This window comes from Lycium barbarum, chromosome 3 (assembly GCF_019175385.1).
Source record: "Lycium barbarum isolate Lr01 chromosome 3, ASM1917538v2, whole genome shotgun sequence".
In the NCBI taxonomy this organism is placed as follows: Eukaryota; Viridiplantae; Streptophyta; class Magnoliopsida; order Solanales; family Solanaceae; genus Lycium; species Lycium barbarum.
This window is the reverse complement of record NC_083339.1, coordinates 77,659,535-77,677,886: the sequence shown is the minus strand read 5'-3', so window position 1 is coordinate 77,677,886 and position 18,352 is coordinate 77,659,535. Positions and strand designations below refer to the sequence as shown.

The 18,352-nt window shown below is 37.3% G+C and overlaps 1 protein-coding gene and 1 long non-coding RNA gene across 5 annotated transcripts; one reads left to right on the top strand and one right to left on the bottom strand.

Moving 5' to 3' along the window:
• Nucleotides 1–518: 518 nt before the first annotated feature.
• LOC132631580 (uncharacterized) lies at nucleotides 519–2,354 on the top strand. The gene is made up of 3 exons (XR_009578904.1): nucleotides 519–1,002; nucleotides 1,824–1,965; nucleotides 2,058–2,354. It is a non-coding gene; the product is annotated as an uncharacterized LOC132631580 (long non-coding RNA).
• LOC132631579 (peptide chain release factor 1, mitochondrial) lies at nucleotides 2,132–16,337 on the bottom strand. Of its 4 annotated transcripts, XM_060347172.1 has the most exons (12): nucleotides 15,843–16,326; nucleotides 15,321–15,421; nucleotides 14,604–14,702; nucleotides 6,204–6,387; nucleotides 6,050–6,098; nucleotides 5,879–5,957; nucleotides 5,609–5,683; nucleotides 5,460–5,537; nucleotides 4,611–4,769; nucleotides 2,800–2,895; nucleotides 2,477–2,692; nucleotides 2,132–2,384 (listed from the first exon to the last, which is right to left on the bottom strand). In XM_060347172.1, the coding sequence occupies exons 1-11, from the start codon at nucleotides 15,961–15,963 to the stop codon at nucleotides 2,501–2,503; spliced, it is 1,233 nt and encodes a 410-aa protein (XP_060203155.1). In that variant the 5' UTR covers nucleotides 15,964–16,326; the 3' UTR covers nucleotides 2,132–2,384; nucleotides 2,477–2,500. The 4 variants fall into 4 exon arrangements, 3 of the variants coding, with proteins under 3 accessions (XP_060203155.1, XP_060203156.1, XP_060203154.1); XM_060347173.1 differs by lacking the exon at nucleotides 15,321–15,421 and adding an exon at nucleotides 15,166–15,261 and having other exon boundaries at nucleotides 2,132–2,692; nucleotides 14,604–14,698; nucleotides 15,843–16,335; XM_060347171.1 differs by having other exon boundaries at nucleotides 2,132–2,692; nucleotides 15,843–16,321.
• Nucleotides 16,338–18,352: the final 2,015 nt, after the last annotated feature.

Below are 18,352 nucleotides of genomic sequence, written 5' to 3'. Positions count from 1 at the left end.
TGCTAAAAATTTCTTGGTTTCGGGTTCGAACCTCTATTTAGTCAAAAAATTTTAAAAAAAATTCGCAAGGTAGAATTTGGCAAAATTCCATTTTGCGATTTTTTTTTTAACTGAGATGGGGTTCGAACCAACAACCTCGGGATATTAGGCGTAGGGCAAAACTTAAAAACCACCAATTTGAAGGACAAAAATTAAAGGCCACCCCAAATGAAGGACAATCCGCGCAAAAAGAAGAGTCAAGAAATTATAGGGCATAATATTCTCATAAAAACTTAGATATTTGTAAAAAAATATTTATCCTTAGATTATAAAACACAAATTACCCAACAGTGGACAAAATAATTTCATCAAGCATCTTTTTGTCATATCAAACACATTTTATGTCTATCCCAAACGAATCGCGCTGATACCTAATTTTGTACTGTAACCACAAAGATTGCAGTACACCATTAAGTGCTAATCCTACTCAACAACTTTTTAATGATAACGGAAACTAACACCCAAAGCCACCCAAATAACTCAACAGGTATACCAATTGCAGGAAAGGACGTCATCCACTTAATTCAAATCTCACTTTTTAAATCTAAGGAAAAAACAATAAGTGCTCCAATGATAACCTTTAACAACTATAATAATATGGTTTATATGACACGTGTCCCTTTTAAATCAACTTGACGGCTAAGTAAATCATATTAATTCTTTCCTAACCAATATTTGGTACTACCAAATTGGACCAAGAAAAAGCGGTACGTACGTACTTCCAATTTCAAAGCTCTATGATTTATAAATATTGCCAGAAAATTCACTTCTTTAGCATCCATCAACTTTTATATTTCAGCTGGTGTGTATTCTTGTTTTCAAAAGATATATGGAAATGAAGCAGATGACATTTTTTTGGGGAAGAAATAACTGGGAAAGTTTACAGATGTATGTATTGGATTTGGTTGCAGTGTTCGTGCTTTCTTTTATGGTGGAATGGCTGTCACATTCGAGATTTATAAGGTCAGATACAAACAACGTAGTTGCAGGGCTATTGCAAACGGGGTTGTATGGCGTTAGAATATTTTTGGCTTACTTGGTCATGCTTTCTGTCATGTCATTTAACGTTGGTGTCTTGCTGGTGGCAGTGGCTGGTTACACTATTGGTTTTTTAGTATTTGGGAGTCGAGTGTTTGATAAATCTGAGTCCGCTTCATATCACAAACCTTCCGATCTTCCTGCTCTCAATTGTTGATACGGAAATCGCCAATATGTGAGAAAAATTATGACTTTGTTTAACACGGTTACCTTAGTTATAAACTGGATTCGGAACTACTTTTTCTTCTTTGTGCAAAATAGAGAAACTATGTAACCGGACCCATAAAGAGAAACTATGTAACCGGACATGGGTGCATGTCATGGTGTGCAGGAAGATCATATGCCCTCCAGCCCTGAGATGAAGTTGATATTGCATTAAGGGGATTCAGAACTTAATATTTATAAATAACTGAATAAATTGACCTTATATATACAGTGTAATTTTCCGATGAAGGGGGTTGAACCCCCTTACACCCCTGATGATGTGCACTGTTCATTAACTCTAACCTAGAAATGGTTGGCTGGAGAGCATACTTTAGAGAGAAAATGAGTAATTGCCCCGAAGTATATTTTAGAGTGTTCGTTGGTTAATCAAATGTGATTAGTCATTTTTATTTTTCTATATTAAAGGTGATGATAGTATGTGTTTCCCTTTTTTAATGTGTACATTGAAACTTATCGAACCCTCCTAGTTTCCTGTCTATATTCTCCTTAATTCTTTTTGTATGTCTCTCCCTTCTTTACAGTTCATTCTTCCTACACTGTGAAATTGTAAGCCGCAAGCTAATCGGATTTAACTGATCAAGTTCTACGGTATCCAGCCCCTTCCCCGGACCCCGCGCATAGCGGGAGCTTAGCGCATCGGACTGCTCTTTATCTTGCACAATGGTAGATGTTTCCGGCTTTGGTGTATCATAATTTGCATTCAAACACTCCGATATGGTAATACTATTTTTAATCTTGAATTTATATTTTTTCAGGAAATTATTGTCCACGCACCAATCAAATACCGGAAAAATACGTTTCATGAAAATGACTTCCATCCTACCAAACCCGCTCAGAATGTAGTTGCAATGTCAAATCTTTTGAGTCTCCAACATTGCACCAAAAAAAGAGAGAAAAGCCCCCTCTCCACGAGTTTGGACCAAGGAAAAGTAAGAAAAGGACCTGCCGCACATATAACACTTGCACTTCATACATTATATGCACACTATTTCCAGCTTCCCTACCTAAAACGTATTATTAACTTCCCTCCATCTAAAGTAGTTGAAGGTTAGCTTCTTCGGAAAAAACTGCTGCTCTTAAGACTGCTTGAAGCACAATGGAAACAACAATTTATCAATGCACAATCACCCACCAACCCTTTCCATCTGAAGGAAATATAAGGGTTACCACTAACCAGCGAAATTGTTGAAAGCTAACATTACGCGGAACTGAACGATGCAATTGCGTCCATTTCCTCCTGCAATAGAAGAGCATCAATAAAAGCATCCAAATCTTCTCCCTGCAGAACATCAACTATGGAATGAGTTGTGATGCCAACACGGTGATCAGTAACCCGTCCTTGAGGGAAGTTATACGTGCGGATCCGCTCAGATCTGTCCCCACTGCCAATCTATTCCACATGTGTAAATAATATACTATTATTATTCCAAAAAGGAAACAGAAGAAACATTGGAGGAAAAAAAAAAAAAGAGAGCTCCATCTCAAAGTAAATTCTACCTGTTCCATTCGAAGCTTGGATCTACTAGATTGATTGCTGAGTCGCTCAATTTCATATAGTTTTGCACACAATATTTTTAGTGCTTTGGCCCTGTTCTGAACAAATAGCAAAAAAAGCAAATGAGCAGGGAAATAGGTTTTTAGAAAAAAGAAAAAAAAGAGACATCAAAGCAAGCGGAGGCTAACAAGCAATCAAGCCAGAATGGCTCGTAACCGAAAAATCAGCAATGATGCCAAGGAACATATATACCTCAATGAACTATATGATGGGTAGGCTTAACATATAAAACTATGATTAGCTACTAAAAGAGGTGGACATCCTCAAAATTCTCACTTGTTTCCTCCTTCAAATTGCTAAATATGTTCCTCAAGGAGACTAAAAGAATTGAGAAATCAAATTACAGCTTTATTTATTTCTGCAAATTCATCTCAAGTAACTAGCTCCTCTCTACCTCCACGAGATAGGGGTAAGGTCTGCGTACACAATACCCTCCTAGACCCCACTTGTGGGATTACACTGGTTTTTTTGTTGTTACGTCTCAAGTAACTAGCAAACTGCCGAAAGAATCAAATCAATAAAGGAAAAGAGATAGATATAGGCATATTCAAAAAATCAAGTAGTAATATTTTTTTTAACATTCCCAACCTCGTCTCGTGTAATACAACTAATGCACCTCGAGGTGCTGCCGAGGAACTGAGGGACCTTCTCGAGCACAGGATAGGTAATAGAGAGGGTCTAGACGTCGCAGAGAATTGAGAATTGATTTTTTTAAAAAAATTCTTTGAACTGGAATGGCGTCGAATCCACAACAATGCATCACAGCTATGGATTCCAATTATTCTATTTTTTCTTTCATCCAATATGATCTACTACTATTATTTCTTTTTCCCATTCATTTTTTTCTTACGACATGATACTCAAATCTAGTTTGATGGCTAGCTCGCAGACGCAAATATTGGACCGAGGTTTGTTGATGGATCTGGTCTGTCATTTCACTTGATTTGTACTAAGTAATGAGCTAATGAACCCCCTTCTTAGTAACTAAATATTTGCAACTTGACAATTACGATTTCCAAGGCTCAGCTCAGGACCCCACTACTCGTCGTATTTGCGGCTCACCTAGATGCCTTGCTGGTGCATATGTTCGGCCAAACCAACCTTTGCTTTCTCTGTGCTTGTTTTGAAAGTGACTACTAGCCTACCTACATTAGATTGTCCCTTGGCTGTAGGTCCTGACACAAGGTTAATATTCTAGCCCTTTGATGATTCCATCATCTATGATTAAGTTGCGAAAACTTCTGGATAGGTATCCCACATCTGAACCAAACTCTTTCAGTTATGCTCAGGTTTTAATCAAGGGTATTCGCCAGCAGCAAGACAAATGTAGTTTCCCGCACAAAGATACCGGACATGGATAAGTTCGACAAAAGTAGGCAGTTAGATAGTGAAATAATTTTAACACTAAGAATGTTTGATAATGATCAACACCCTCATGAGAAATTAAGTTTATAATTTGCTGTCTATTCAACCGCACTATCAAAGGTCAGTGAAGAAGTAATAGTAATGCAGAACATAGTACAAGAAGAAAGTAAGTAAAAGCAATACACTGATGTGATTTGCACGTTACATATCAACAAGATGAATTGGGCAGCTGAAAGCAAATTAGAATTCTATGATTTACCAAAGATTGTCATGGCATTTGGACAACAAGATGCACATAACAAACAAAAGATTGCTGCTCATAATTACACTAGGACTGTGAATAAACACACGGCCAAGGGGCAAACTGCCAAAAGTTTGATAGCCTTACCATATGCTGGGAGCGCTGATCTTGTATGGCAACAGTTATCCCAGATGGAATGTGAGTGATTCTGACAGCACTGTTTGTGGTATTTGCATGCTGACCTCCTGATCCCCCTGATCTATAAGTATCAATTCTCAAATCTTCATTCCTCAACTTCACATCTAGCTGGCGAAGATTCAAAGATTAACTAAGCAGTCAGGAAACAACAGTGTCAACATTAAATGATCAACTAAAAAGAAACTAGCGCATATATCTAATCCAAATATACTAGAACATGTGCATGAGCCTGTCCTCCACCCCCTCGTCTCTCCTTGCGTTCCTTCTTCTAAGGTGAGTCAGACATGACACATGAAATTTAAATAATACAACATAAAGTATGTCCTTTTGTTTTTTTAAGGGCAGAATAAAGTATGTCTATAGGCTCAAGCTATGGAAAGTGCTCTAGGCAGGGGTTACAAGAGCTCTAGCAGGGGTTACAAGATGTGCATCTATTGCATGCTAGAACACACGCTATGCGTATATTTGTATATACAATATATGTATATTTGTATATATATCGTATAACACAAACACACTGTAGATGCATGAATATGCTATCACTCACAAGGACATGCTTCGTATCCTCCTAAGATCCTTTAAGCCAACCCCCAATCCCACCCTAGTGTTTCCCATGCATATGCGAATTATGAGATTAATAATATCGCAAGGAAATCATTTCCTTCAAAGGATAAAACTGCTGAAGAGCCCTGCATCAGAGCATCTAAAGTCCCTAGATGCAGCATCTTGGATCCTTGTGCACACTGCTCCCTTGCTGAATTGCATTTATGCTTTTAAATCTATCAAATGCATTCTCACCTGATCTGCCTGTGGGAGAATTGCAACAGAGACAGCACTGGTGTGAACACGTCCACCCTTCTCTGTCATGGGCACTCGCTGCAAAGGAAGTAAATCTCTTATTTGGCTATATAAACTGGAGTCAAGCACTAGACTTACGGTGATACTACCTGAACTCTGTGAATTCCACTCTCAAATTTTAGTTTCCCGTACACACCAGCTCCAGAGATAGAAGCAATAGCTTCCTGGCCATAAATTTTGCACAGTCAAAAACATACAATTGGGGACAACAAAAACATGGTACACTATCATTTACTTGGAGGCATTGATGCCATTATTTGAAGCTTACAAGCTCCTTTTGATCCAACAATGTCAGTCGCAATTTCAAACCAACAATGGTAAAAATATTTCAGGTGATGAATGAAGCATGGTACACGAACCTTGTATCCTTTAAGATCAGACTCAGCTACTTCTAGAACCTCATATTTCCAGCCTTTTTTCGCAGAATATTTTTCATACCTGATGTTGAAATAATATCAGCATCAGGAATGAGAAGTTATTAGTTGAACCAAGGGAAAACCAGGAACTCAACTCATGTTCTAGTAACCCACATTTTGAATATGTCCATCGCAAATAAAGAAGCCTCTTCCCCACCAGTTCCTGACAATTTTTTAATTGATCATTATTGGAATTACCAAAAGAGGTCCAATGGAAGTAGAGGTCAAATGAAGTTAGGATACGTCTAGCTTCAATGAAGCTCATTACCTGCCCTCACTTCAAGAATGCAGTCCCTCTCGTCAGCATCATCTTTGGGTAGTAATGACTTCAGAAGGAGAACCTGAAATTTCTTCTCTCCTTCTGTGGCTTCACTCAATTCTTCAGAAGCCATCTGCTGCATGTCTTTGTCATCTTGGCATTCAGATATTACTGATTTCAGTTCCTCAATCTCCTAGAAGGGGAAAAGACAAAATAGCAAGATCTATTAGAGCAAGACTGAGAATAAGATAGGATAAAATGATCCTTGGGACAATATAGAAAAAAAGTATTTAATATAAATGTCAAGAGAAAGGCGAGGAAAGAAAAGATATCTCGCGAAAAAACGGAAAGCTAATGTGTTTGCTTACAACAATTTGCACTAAATGTAATAAAGCCTTAAAATAAAATTCAGAATGATGCTAGGTACATCTGCTACTATGAAAACTGATAAGTAAAATGAGATAAGATTAATAGGACCACTAATTAGACAATTTTTCTAATCCTCATATTTAAACGTCTTTGTTTGAGCTTATCTTGCTCCCAACAGAAATCAATTTAAGCACACATCAAGAATCAGATGACACAATAGAGTTTTCTGCATTAGTTGTAGAACTGCTATGTGGATAATAGTTATACAACCCAACCACTCTTTTTGAGTTAATTTGTTCCAAATTATGTATTAACACTTATTTTAGTTGTATAACTATTTATGACTTGTTGGATGGTTTGGGTTGAGACCCGAGGAGCTTGGGTGAGTGTTGAAACACTTTGAACCAAAACTGCAGTTGCTGTATTTTTCTGATATCTGGTGCACCAGTTCGTGATAGCAGAGAAGAAGGAATTTCCAAGTTCGATGATAGCGGAGAGGTGGCCCAGCCCCTTCTCCATTTACCGCGATAGCGGAGGGCCGCGCAACCACGCTTACACTATATCAACTGTACTAGAACTATTAGATAACCACAGTTGATGATAACATCACGGTGCCCATTGCTATTACAGAACCGTACATGAGATTTTCACCTCATACGGCTCCTCAGAGGTCACAAATAAATCGCAGGGCCTCCGCGATCACGGACAGACTTCGAAAACCAGCAGCCATTTTTCAAGTTCTGGAGGATCTAAGTCACGCGTTTGCACTCTTTCTGAAGGGGATCATCATGAACCATCAAGGTAAGGATTCTAAAAACCCCTATGAATTATTTACATGATTTAATCCAAGTTTTTAACTTCAAATTCATGGGATCAGCCATAAAATTATGGACTCTAAACCTGAACCCCAAATAAGAAAAACAAGGATTTGAGTGGCGAAACGAACTTGGATTTGGAATATGAACATACATTTGGACTCGCTAGATCATGGCTAACCAGGAAAGGTCTTGGGTCTTGGGTTTTGACCCCGTTGACCACCTTGGGCTGACTTTGACGAACTCGAGGCTTTAGAACTGAGTCTTATGGGGATAATTAACCTCAAGAACTATTATTTAGCATAGAATTATTAGAATGTGGACGTCCGCTGCATTTGAGCCGAGTAGAGAAGCGTTGGAGCAATAAGGGGAGATTGGACTTGAGGTATGTTGAAACTTTACTTGCTACTGGAACTACTGGATATCGACCAAAAAGATACTAGACCAGCATGTTTGATTCATATGATTCTATAATCGATAGCACCAGTATATTATTTTACTTAACCTACCTCTCCCATGACTTCCCCGACCAACCAACCCGGATCTGCCTTCGCAAGTCTCTAATAGTGGTTTTCCCAAGTTAAGCATGTTTAATAGAAATATTTGAACACTACAAGTTTGGGGGTGCTTGTATATGAGGAGACGAACGTATACATAGGAACAAGGTTAAAATCTGGGTTATGGTTATCGTTATAGCTAACACCATGTGTTTTGTGTGTGTTATCCGATACATGCCTATATTGAATGACTATGTACATTCTTATATGCTTTACCAGCGTATGAAATGATTATTATAACAAGATACTTGCTAGTTAAGTACAAGTGCATATTTTCATTTAAATGCTACGGTACACAAAGTTCAATGTTTTGATGGCTTAATTGACAATCCCAAAGCAGAGTGAATGATTTTTATGGCTCAACTATACATCTCAAAGCAGAGTAAAAGAATTTATAAAAGAGATGTTTTGGAGTCTATGACTCCCAGAGTTAGAGTGTGGATCGATCATCCCGCATGAGTCATTGGTCCGTGTTTCGTCTTGGAACTCAGTGTACACACAGAATGCGCAAACGATAAAGCATAAGTAATTAAGCATTACATTTGATTGCATTCATCTATGTTTACAACTTTATTGCATATTATCGCATATGCTTAATGTTCCAAAATGGTATGACATACTGATTGCATTGATGTGCCTTTATGTTCATGCATATTCCCGAACATGCTAAATGACAGATTCTTCATGTACATAGAATTTCAGCTGCTTTTATGCTTGATGATATAAAATATGGATAATGACATTATTCCCAGTATGTATTTAGCTTCGTCTCATTTTTCAGGGGACGTCGAGGATGCATACTCAGTACTTTTGTACTCACCCCCTCTCTGGTTTTTTACTAGTGAGCAATGTGGCTAGTATACGGGAAGGAAAAAAAGAGCAGTGTGGCTAGTAAAGTTTCTGAGCTTTCAGTCAGCAATTAGCTGTTCATTCTTCTACCGTGGTTGCTAAGTTTAAATTTTATTGTTATTTCTTTCATAATGTCACTCCTATGTTTTAAGTCACGGGTTTGCACTCTTCTTGAAGGGGGGTCGTCACGAATCATCAAGGTAAGGATTCTAAAAACCCATGGACTATTTACATGATTTAATCCAAGTTTTATCTTCAAATTCAAGGAATTAGACATAGAGCTGTGGACTTTTTCCCCAAATAACAAAAACAAGGATTTGAGTGACCAAAAGAACTCGGATTTGGAATATGAACATATATTTGGACTTGTTAGATCATGCGTAATTCGGAAAGGTATTAGGTCTTGGGTTTGACCCTGTTGACTAAGAGTTGACTTTTTTTTTTCTTAATTTTGACTCTAACCAAAGTCCAAACTTTTAGAAATGAGTCTTATGAGTACAATTAACCCCGAGAATTGTTATTTTTCATAGATTGTAGACGTTCGAGTCCACTTGAGTGGGGTAAAGCAGTGTTGGAGCAATAAGGAAGCTTAGCCTAGAGGTATGTTGAGACTTTGACCTCTAAAGTGGTTTTCCCAAGTTAAGCTTTTTTAATGGAGATGTTTGAATACTACAAGTATGGGGGTGACTATGTATACGAAAAGACGAGCGTATACATACGAACCGGGTTACTGTTTGGGTTATGGTTATCTAAGTTGATCGGACTCTTCACTTTCGGTGTCGTACCCGTTTCGACACGACATGGGTGTGGGTGTGGGTGTGGGGTCCGTACTGGATATGGTTAACCAATTTTGGGTGCTTTGACCAAAATCGGAGGAGAAATTCGGGACATATATGTGCAATATTTCTGTAATCAAAACAAGAGCTAAGGTGAAATTAAAGAAAATGGTATACCTTGTATAGAAACTTCTATGCTAGTCCTTTTCCTTATATCTCATGGATTTCCTGTTGATCAATATTTTCTCCTCGGAATACCTTGTAAGTTTTCCACATAATGTCTCATAATTTAGACAAATAACTCTACTTTTAGATATTTGAATTATTTTGGGCGAATCTGCACACCCGTATACATACTTGGATCCATATCCCCGAATCTTAAAATTTAGAATCATGAGGGATCCAAACTCTTAGATCTGCACCCGTATCGGACACCCGCTCCGAGCAACTTAGATGGTTATAGCTAGCATTAATTATGTTATGTGTATTAGCTAATACATGCCGATGTTGTATGATATTTGCATTCTTATATGCTTTGTAAATGTATGAAATGATCATTACAACAAGTTACTTGCTCGTTCATATTTTCATTTATATGCTAGAGTACATAGAGTTAAATGTTTGGATGGCTTAATTGTCCATCCAAGGGCAGAGTTAAATATTTTGATGGCTTAACTACCCATCCCAAAGTAGAGTAAAAGATTTAAAAGAGATATGTTGGGGTCTATGACTCGCATAATTAGTGTGTGGATCGTTTATTCCCTCATCACTCGTCCGTGTTCTCCCTCCAATTTCAGTGCACATACCAGATGCGCAAAAGACAATATCTTATTTGATTGCATTCATCTATGTTTACAGCTTTATTGCATTTTCCCGCCAGTATTGTCAAATGCAAAAAGCTTTAAAAAGTGCTCTAGGTCTATTGGGGCTTTAAGTGCAAACCGGCAATTAAAGTGTGGGCTTCAGTAAACAAAGGAGCAATGAAGAAGAAAGTAAAAATATAGTATATATGTAATGCAAGAAGAAAGTAGCAAATTCAGTTATAGTGTTCTCCTAACAATTAGCATATCTCTTTTGCTGATTATATTTATTGTTTAGAGTCACTTTAACTTTGTATTCTTATATGCTTTGTAAATGTATGAAAGGATCATTACAACAAGATACTTGCTCGTTCATATACTTGGATCCATATCCCCGAATCTTAAAATTTAGAATCATGAGGGATCCAAACTCTTAGATCTGCACCCGTATCGGACACCCGCTCCGAGCAACTTAGATGGTTATAGCTAGCATTAATTATGTTATGGGTATTAGCTAATACATGCCGATGTTGTATGATATTTGCATTCTTATATGCTTTGTAAATGTATGAAATGATCATTACAACAAGTTACTTGCTCGTTCATATTTTCATTTATATGCTAGAGTACATAGAGTTAAATGTTTGGATGGCTTAATTGTCCATCCAAGGGCAGAGTTAAATATTTTGATGGCTTAACTACCCATCCCAAAGTAGAGTAAAAGATTTAAAAGAGATATGTTGGGGTCTATGACTCGCATAATTAGTGTGTGGATCGTTTATTCCCTCATCACTCGTCTGTGTTCTCCCTCCAATTTCAGTGCACATACCAGATGCGCAAAAGACAATATCTTATTTGATTGCATTCATCTATGTTTACAGCTTTATTGCATTTTCCCGCCAGTATTGTCAAATGCAAAAAGCTTTAAAAAGTGCTCTAGGTCTATTGGGGCTTTAAGTGCAAACCGGCAATTAAAGTGTGGGCTTCAGTAAACAAAGGAGCAATGAAGAAGAAAGTAAAAATATAGTATATATGTAATGCAAGAAGAAAGTAGCAAATTCAGTTATAGTGTTCTCCTAACAATTAGCATATCTCTTTTGCTGATTATATTTATTGTTTAGAGTCACTTTAACTTTGTATTCTTATATGCTTTGTAAATGTATGAAAGGATCATTACAACAAGATACTTGCTCATTTATATGCTATAGTTAGGGGTGTTCATGGTTCGGTTTGGGTCGGTTATTGGTTAAAACCATAACCAAACCAATTTAGTCGGTTTTTAAATGTCTAAAACCATAACCAAACCAAGTAAAATAATAACCACCGGTTTGGTTATTGTCGGTTTGGTTCGGTTTTTCGGTTTATGACTAGCCGTGACAATTCAAATATTTTCTCTCTACATTCTTCAAATTTCTTATGAAACTCTTTTTTCCCCATAGCCCACAAAGGTGAACTTTGCTGCATATTGAGGGAAAGACACGTTGTTGGCAAATTAGGTGGACCAAACTTGCAACGCAGTTTAGATTCAAAAGAACAAGTCAAACAGAGGTTTCAAAATACAAACAACCCTTATGCTTACGATTTATTAGAGTTGGGCTTGGATTGTTGGACATATTCTTTTAAGACATGGGCCTTAAAAATAAGTAGACCAAAATTAAATTAATAATTAAAAGGTATAAAATATCTTTAATTATTTATGAAAAGCTAATATTATACATATAAATAATTATAAATTTTATGTATATAATTATCGGTTTGGTTCGGTTATTTATTCGGTTATATTTTACTATAACCATAACCAAACCAAATATTGTCGGTTTTTCAAATTTAAAACCAAACCAAACCAAACTAAACCAAATGTCGGTTATTTTATTCGATTTGGTTAAATTTTCGGTTTGGTTTTGGTTTTAACCAAAACTGTGAACAGCCCTAGCTATAGTACATAGAGCTCAATGTTTAGATGGCTTAATTGTCCATCCAAGAGCACAGTTAAATATTTTGATGGCTTAACTACCCATCCCATCCCAGAGCAGAGTAAAAGAATTTAAAATAGACATGTCGGGGTCTGTGACTCGCATAATTAGTGTGTGCATCGTTTTTTTTTTTTTTTTTGATCAAGTAGTGTGTGCATCGTTTATTCCCTCATCACTCGTCCGTGTTCTCCCTCCAATTTCAGTGCACATACCAGATGCGCAAAAGACAGAGCATCTTATTCGATTGCATTCATCTATGTTTACCACTTTATTGCATCTTCTCGCGAGTACTGTCAAAGGAAAAAAGCTTTAAAAAGTGCTCCAGGTTTGTTGGGGCTTTAAGTGCAAAGCGCAATTAAAGTGTTGGCTTCAGTAAGTGGGCTTCAGTAAACAAAGGAGCAATGAAGAAGAAAGTAAAAGTATATATGTTATGCAAGAAGAAAGTAGCAAATTCAGTTATAATGTTTTCCTAACAATTAGTATATCTCTTCTGCTGATTATTTATTGTTTAGCATTGCTATTAAGGATAAATCTCTTGGCATTGAGGAACACGCCGTAGAGCCTTGCCTATACTAAAACGCAGGATAAGCGAGGCGAAGTACCCTCCCTAATCTTTTCTGAGTTTAAGGGCTGAAGCGCACCTTAAATGATCATTTTGACAACTCATTTCCTTGCATTACATGTTCAGAATGTTATGACTTACTGATTGCATTTATGTTCATGCATATTCTCGTATATGCTAAATGACAGATTCATCATGTATATAAAATTCAAATGCTTTATGCTTTATGATATAGGATACTGATTATGGCACTATTCTCTGTATGTATGAAGCATCGTCTCACCTTTTAGGGGACGATTGATGATGCATACTGAGTACGTTTGCACTCACCCCCTCCCTTTTTTTCTTTTACTCCTTCCGTCCCAATTTGTTTGGCACTTTTCGCTTTTCGAGCGTCAAACGAGTTGTTCTTTGATTGTAATTTTTTCATGTCTTTAAATATTTTAAATTATTAATTATTGTGACTTATAGTGCGTTTTACGTAGTTTCCAAATATGGAAATTTTATATCAAGAAATTTAAAGATTCTGTGTTCAAACACATGGTCAAAATTAAGAAGTTTGACTCTCGAAAAGCGAAAAGTGTCAAACAAATTGGGACAGAGGGAGTATTATGTTTATGCCCTCCCTTTTTTTTTTTCCTTTTATGGAAAAGGCTCAAATATGCCATCGAACTATCGGAAATGACTCATTTATGCCACTCGTCAATGGTTTGGCTCATTTATGCCATCGCCGTTACCAAAATGGCTCATCCATGCCATTTTTCATTAACGCCGGTTTTACAATACCAGATATGACACGTGACCTCCAATTAGAGGTCCACGTCGATGGCATAAATGAGCTAACTACTGACGAGTGGCATAAATGAGTCATCTCCAATAGTTCGATGGCATATTTGAGCCTTTTCCGCATACGAAATATAGTTCTTTGTATGCCTATAGTATGGTCATATTCATCCTAAAGTTACTGATCATGAAAAACTGGAGGCCACGTATCATATCTTGTATTGTAAATTTGGCGTTAATGAAAAATGGCATGGATGAGCCATTTTGGTAACGACGATGACATAAATGAGCCAAACTATTGACGAGTGGCATAAATGAGCCCTTTCCGATAGTTCGATGGCATATTTGAGCCTTTTCCGTTTCTTTTATTATGTTTATGCAGTTTCGGTACTAGTGAGCAACGTGGCTAGCAAAGTTTTTGAGCTTTCATTCAGCAGTGAGTCGTACATTCTTCTACTGTGGCGGCAAGGTTTAATTTCAATTGTTGTTTATTTTATAATGTCATAGTACTCTTAGATGCTCCGTTGACTCATGTATTGGACTATGGCTTAGTACTTTCTTGTAAAAGACTAAGTTTTTCTTTAATGCTCTAGATTTGCTATGGCTAATTGGTCACTCAGCAGGTTAGTCGCCGGCTCCGGTCAAGGATCCTTAGAATTTGGGTCATCGCAGAGGATGTAAAACAGGAAGGTAGAATCTTTGGTCTCCCTTCCAGCCACACCAAGCATTGTGTTAGAAGGGTAGGGGAGGAGATGTATAGACAGTTACCAACATTAAAATATCATATGAAACGCACACCAGAACTATAGAAAGCGTCAGCTCATACAGCATGCAGATCTATAGCCAAGTTAACTAAGCAATCATTTTTTCTCATTAGAAAGAATTCATTAAAGATGTCAACCTGCACCAGATCAAGTTGAGTTACCTTCTGTTTCGCTCTTAACTCGCTTATGAGATCTACTGAATCTCTGAGCTTCCTGAGCTCTTTGTTGGCCGTTGAATATTCAGAAGGAGTTAATTCTGGCTGCCATTAACCAATATATAAGGTAAAGATTAAGGAGAAAAACAGAAGATTCAGATAGGTGTAGAGTGCACTTAATACAAAAGATTAAAGAAAATAGAAGCATTTATTTTCCGACATCACTAGTAGACGACAACAATATAGCAAGCACACAGTAGAGTTAATCTGAATTGTTACATTTAAAGTTAGTTCCTTTAGAATGTAAAATTTATCTTTCTTTCTTAGAAAGCGACATTTTTTTATGACCGTGGTGTCCGGGCCAGCTTGCACTCAGCTCGACTAATTCCACAGGATACCTGTCACCTCCCGCCAGCAACAAGTACCAGGTAATTCTTAGAAAAAGACATTTCAATAGTTGTAAGTGCAAAAATGATGGCACTCCTCCAATTGATGTTCAATCAAATTCATCAGCACCAGTCACAAGAAACATTCACGCATTTGATTGCAGTACATAGGGTGAGCCCACCTGCTTCAGCCTTGGTGGACGGAGTTACCCGACACTCATGCTTATAGGTTCTAGCAAGCTGCCGATGGACTAGTCGAGACAAGTAGCCCGTACACACTGTCATCAAAAATAAAAATTAGAAAACAAGAGCAGAACATCTAGGAATAGTCAATCACCTGATCTAAAAAACGCTGAAGCTGAGCACTCCCGTTCTCAATTGCCGATAACCTTTGTTCCATTATTTTAATGAGGTCAATAGACAATTGAGGCTGCACCTCTGCCATTTATAAGAATCAAGTAACATAGTTAACTGGCCATGAATTAAATAGAAATATTTTAACTGGTACACACATTTTCTGTTTATAAGCTTAAAGCTCTTTTACTTGAAATCAATGGCCATGAATTAAATAAAAATTCTTTAACTGGTACACACACATTTTTCAGTTTAAAATGCTAAGCCCTAATATTCAGTTCATAGCTTCCCCCACTTTAGAACCCAAATTTACCAAAATAATTGGGTTGTTCAAGAATATTAAGTAGTATAATCATACTAGTACTAATAGCAATATAGTCGAAAAAGATGCCATTTTTATCAAATCACTGCATAGTTTTCATTTAATTAGTACATAGCATCATAAATAACACAACAAGCATGTTTTTTTGAATTATAAAGAAGCATATAAGGAAGTAGAAAGAACCTGTAGAATATAAACGAACAAGACTGGAAAAAGGGATTCTTCTGGTTGATAAATCTTTCTTTAGATTGGAGAGTAATTTAAATGACCCAATGATGGGTAGCCAAAACCTGTGATTTCTCATCCTTTATGTATAATTTCCTTATTATTTCAAAATGAGTAGCAGAAGAACAAGAACCGTCTTTTCATCCGCGGGTTGACACAGTTCCAAATTATGAGAATATCACTTTACCCCTCCTAATTTCTAACTCGAAAAACTTATGAGTCCATTTAAGTAAATAGCCCATAATTATGACTTTTTTCCATCTGAGTCATGTAATTATGTTTTCTAATAGAAAAATTAAAAAACTTTTACCTGCTAACACAAAAATTACAATTGATTGAAAATCTAGCATTCCGATGAGTGACAATTCTTTAACTTTTATATTTTAACCCAGTTGTATTTTTATCTTACAAATACAATCCCAATTAAAAGAGGATCAACTCAACCCATCCCAATTTTTGGAAAATATAGTTAATATATATGAAAAGCATTACATTACGTTGGTCAGTAAGAAATTGAATTTTATGGAGTAATAGATGCTACTACTAGTTATCAGGGCATCACAAGGTTATTAGTGAATAGAAAGTAATAATCTTGCGATAATTCTTTCTAGTTCATTGACATTTTTAATTGTTTGATTGATTAGAGTTGTTTTCTTGGAGTATTTTACATATTACTTTTTAAACAAATTAAAGTTGTTACACCTCGTAGTTTTGTATGTTGAAATTCGCTAGGTGCTAGTTGTTCAATTATAGGCACTGGAGTTATTGACAAAGATATATGAGATTATATGTGCTTATCTTGTGGATATGAGAGTTTAAGCTCATGCAATAGGTCATGGAAGGATTGGAGAACAAGTGAATCAAGGAGATTAAGTAGGCGTTTGGCCATAGATACCAAAAATAAATTCACTTGTTTTGGAATTTTTGGAGTTGGAGTTGTGTTTGGCCATATTTTTTGAAATTGTAGTTTTTGGTGAAATGTAGTCGTAAAAAAGTGAAAAAAGTGATTTTTTTTTTAAAAACAAGTTTTTTGAGTTTTTGGTATTCCGGAATACAACTTCAAGTTGTATTCGGAATATTTATGGCCAAACGCCCAAAAGTGAAAAAAATTCCGGAAAAAAGTGAATAATTTTTATGGCCAAACGGCACCTAAGTTTTTGGAACTTTGGAGAGAAGTTAGGCAAGATTTTGTACGATGATTTTGGTCTAACTTACGGAAAGAATATCTTTTAACATATGAAGAGTTTTGAGGTAAAGCAAAAGCCTAAATTGAAGTTCAGGAAGTCTAGTTTCCAACGTAACAAACCGCGCGTCGATCCGATATCGGAATCAACTGCTATGAGCATTTTAAGACAGACTGCCAGAGCAGGGATTAACTCTGCGCAAACGCGCCTGGAGGTGGCGCGAACACGCAGAGGAGCCAGGGGATGACTCAGCGTGAACGCGCCCCAAGGTGGCTTGAACGCGCTGAGCAAATTCTAAGTCGGTGCAAACCGACTCTAGAACATTATAAAAGGGGGCTTATGTCACACCCCAACCTTGGTGAGGCGTGATTGACACCCGGCACCCTACTGGGGCCGAGTGAACCAAACTGTACTTGCATCATCTATGTCTCCAATGGCAAAATAAGGCCAAGAAGGTCAACTATGAATATAATATCATGCATACGTATATGTACAATGGGCCTGCGACGTCAACATGTCCACTAACAAAACATAATTGAGCTGTACATAGGAATCTGTCTGCAAAGCCTCTAAGAACATGACTGAAGTACATAAGTCGGGACAGGGCCCCCGACATACCCTTAACACAAAATACATATACAACCCAGACTCGGCAATGCTCCGGGAAGAAGTGGAACCCACCAATCAAAACTAGTACCTGAAAGCAGCCTACCGCGGAAGATCTTCGTCCCGTCTATCTACACCTGCGGGCATGAACGCAGCGTCCACAAAAGAAAGGATGTTAGTACGAATAATGTACCGAGTATGAAAGGCAGAAATGTAATACAATAAATATATACTGCAAGTAGAAGGATAAGAGTCAACATGGCACTTCTGACTTACCAATGAGAATCTAGTACGCATGTCCCTTAATACTCTTATATCTTCCACTACATCCATGAACAATACTGTATCTCTTACTTACTTATCGTCCTAGTGCTAACTGCCCAACTGATCAATGGTAACTGCCCGACCGGTCGTAGCACGATGGTAACTGCTCGTTCGATTATCGCTCGACGGTAGAGCGCAACTGCCCGACTGATCAGTGGTAACTGCCCGACCAGCCGTAGCTCGGTGGTAATAACTGCCCAACCAGCCGTAGCATGGTGGTAAATACATAGCTGCCCAACTGGTCGTAGACTAGTGTAAACACATATCTGCCCAACCGACCATAGCCCGGTGGTAACATCTGCCCGACTGGTTGTAGACCAGTGGTAATTATAATCGACATCATAACCAAACTTC

Bases quoted from the DNA above. Each gene is read 5' to 3' on its own strand.
- LOC132631579 (XM_060347172.1), bottom strand. From the start codon at position 15,963: ATGAGAAATCACAGGTTTTGGCTACCCATCATTGGGTCATTTAAATTA. The intron at 15,422-15,842 runs GTTCTTTCTACT...TATAAATGGCAG, and splicing joins TGTTCGTTTATATTCTACAG to AGGTGCAGCCTCAATTGTCT. The intron at 5,538-5,608 runs GTAGTATCACCG...CTTCCTTTGCAG, and splicing joins GTGGAATTCACAGAGTTCAG to CGAGTGCCCATGACAGAGAA.